At 40.8% G+C, this 2,456-nt stretch overlaps 2 protein-coding genes across 2 annotated transcripts; both read right to left on the reverse strand.

Moving 5' to 3' along the window:
* Positions 1 to 558: 558 nt before the first annotated feature.
* LOC112454801 (hatching enzyme-like) lies at positions 559 to 909 on the reverse strand. The gene has a single exon (XM_025016393.1). The coding sequence runs from the start codon at positions 907 to 909 to the stop codon at positions 559 to 561; it is 351 nt and encodes a 116-aa protein (XP_024872161.1).
* A 270-nt stretch (positions 910 to 1,179) lies between these two features.
* On the reverse strand, positions 1,180 to 1,581 carry LOC112454802 (interstitial collagenase-like). Its single transcript, XM_025016394.1, has one exon. It carries the CDS (start codon positions 1,579 to 1,581, stop codon positions 1,180 to 1,182), a length of 402 nt encoding a protein of 133 aa, XP_024872162.1.
* Between the last annotated feature and the right edge of the window lie 875 nt (positions 1,582 to 2,456).

Below are 2,456 nucleotides of genomic sequence, written 5' to 3' on the forward strand. Positions count from 1 at the left end.
ATAATATATAAAATAACAATAAACGATAATACATAAATATCTTACCAAGATATGTCTTGATCCGTGTAACTAGTAGAGAATTAAATACTAGTACATATAACAGGACAAATCAATTCAAAGGATGGAGGATTCTTATTTTGACATAAATTAGATGATGTCCATTGCGCATGAATGTCATCTGTATATTTTATAAGTATCAAAAAATATTGAAATACTGTATTGAAAATATTAAATATCTGTAGCGTACTAACCTCAAATATAAATTGTCATATTGTCGATTGTCGATGCATTTTGGAACGCACCTTTTACTACAGGAAGAAGTCCTTTGATGCGTCATCTCACCCGTTCCACCCGGCTCAAGGACCCGTGTGGTTTTTCCACCCTCTCGGGTAGATAGAGTGACAATGTGAACGTTCCACCTAACGTCCGGCAGGAGCACCCTAAAAGGAATCTGAACGCTTTTTGGGTGACTGGGTGCACCCGGGTGGGGAATCTGAACGCAGCCTAGTCCGTCAATAGCAAGGGTATCTTATAAGTTTTCCCGTCTATATCGATTGACTACATGTATCGTTCGTGCGAGATATACAATCGACCGTTCATTATGAGTACGGTATCCACGTTTCGCAAGGTGCACAGATCCATCTCGACGTCTTTCGCAGTCGCCGTCGTCGTCGTTGTCGTCGTTGTCGTCGTTGTCGTCGGTGTCGTCGTTGTGATAGTCGTTGGTGTCGTCGTCGTTGCTAGTTTTGGAAATTTAGCGTTTTTTTTAGCATCGTACAGGTCTTGAATAAAAAGAACGTCCTCTAGACTGAGTTGAACGGGGAATTGATTAACAGGCACGTACGCGTACATCACCGAATCTTCGCGGAAGCTGTGCGCCAAGCCTAAAGCGTGACCGATTTCGTGCATCAGCGTCTAAAGTAAATTGTACGTTCCCGGGGGATTCTTATTCAGCTGTATGTGCCACGTCTCCGATTTGTCAACGTGCACCTCCAAAACGTAATTGGGTTCTCCGGTGAGAAAGAACGCGTAAGCGACATCTTTGTGGGGGCCGTCGAACGGAGCTGCACACAGTTCGTTTTCTTGGGAGTGTAACATCGTGTGACGCTCCTCGCAAAACGATATCAGAATATCGGGATTCAGCGAATCGCGCTCGAACGTCAATGACGAATTCGCTGCTCACAGATCGAACGCGGCTCGGGCCGTTTTTAAGATCCGCTCGTTGGCCAGATAAAAGTTCCATTTGAGATGTTTCTTCGGCCATTTGTTCGAAAGCGGAGCGAACGTGCGCTCCAAAATGTCCTCGACGCCGTATCGCGGTTTACGCATTCGATTCAGCGTTTCTTTGTTTAATTCGCCGTTGCCGGATAGTCGATAGAAATTTTGAAACAGTAAGATGGCTCGATGTAACTCCTGCGTAGTGTTGTAGGATGATGAAAATCGCTGTACACTGTTGTTGTTGCTGTTATCCAGATAGCCGTATTTTTGCAGATAACTGATTACAGTCTCATTTTGATTCGAATTACAATTTACCGCCACGACGATAATAATCGCGCACGTAATTACGCGCACGAACGACATTCTCGAGAGGGAACGATACGTTTCCCCTCGACCCCTCGAAACGCGATAACCGTCACCGCGCGACCAAATGAAGCGCGATTGGCCGACGCGACGTAGCGAGCGTTCCTTTTTTTTCTCCGATCGCCGCCGATCGCGACGCGGGTGGGAGGTCTCGGTAAAGGTGTCATTCGTGAGACGCTGAAAATGAGCGTCGACAAGGCAAACGTGACGATTTTGCTTTGACGTTAGCGCCAACGATAAAGTTGCATTTGTATAATATTCAGCATCGTCCCAGTACAATAAAACATAGACTTCAAAATATGTAAAAAATTATTATTAACTAATAATATTTTATGAATACATTATAAATATACATAAAAAAATGTTTACATGTCTTATAATAAACTTATATATCTATTAGCCCTTTGTCAGACAACGTTACTTGGAATCTTCAAAACATTATTAAGAAGTACATATTCGCAATATATATTTAAACGCAGCGTAATATCTTCAAGTAATAATATTTCATGGACACATATATATAATTACGAGATATTAATTCTGAAGATTCGGAAATTGATATTGCGACGAGGGTGAGAGGTCATTCGGAAATTGATATCACGACGCAAATAAAAAGTTTATTATGTAAACACATTAATTTACATGTCTTATAATAATAAACTTATATATCTATTAACCCTCCGTCAGACAACGTTATTTGGGATCTTTAAAACAAAACATTAAAAAGTACATATTCGCAATATATATTTAAACGCAGCGTAATATCTTTAAGTAGTAATATTTCATGGATACATATATATAATACAAGATATTTGTTAATGCAAGCACAAGTGTCAGTAAGAGTTAAGGAGAAAGCACTCACTTAGTTTTCTTAA

This window comes from Temnothorax curvispinosus, unplaced genomic scaffold (assembly GCF_003070985.1).
Source record: "Temnothorax curvispinosus isolate PA1 unplaced genomic scaffold, ASM307098v1 QBEX01005351.1, whole genome shotgun sequence".
NCBI lineage: Eukaryota > Metazoa > Arthropoda > Insecta > Hymenoptera > Formicidae > Temnothorax > Temnothorax curvispinosus.

Bases quoted from the DNA above. Each gene is read 5' to 3' on its own strand.
- LOC112454802 (XM_025016394.1), bottom strand. From the start codon at position 1,581: ATGTCGTTCGTGCGCGTAATTACGTGCGCGATTATTATCGTCGTGGCG.
- LOC112454801 (XM_025016393.1), bottom strand. From the start codon at position 909: ATGCACGAAATCGGTCACGCTTTAGGCTTGGCGCACAGCTTCCGCGAA.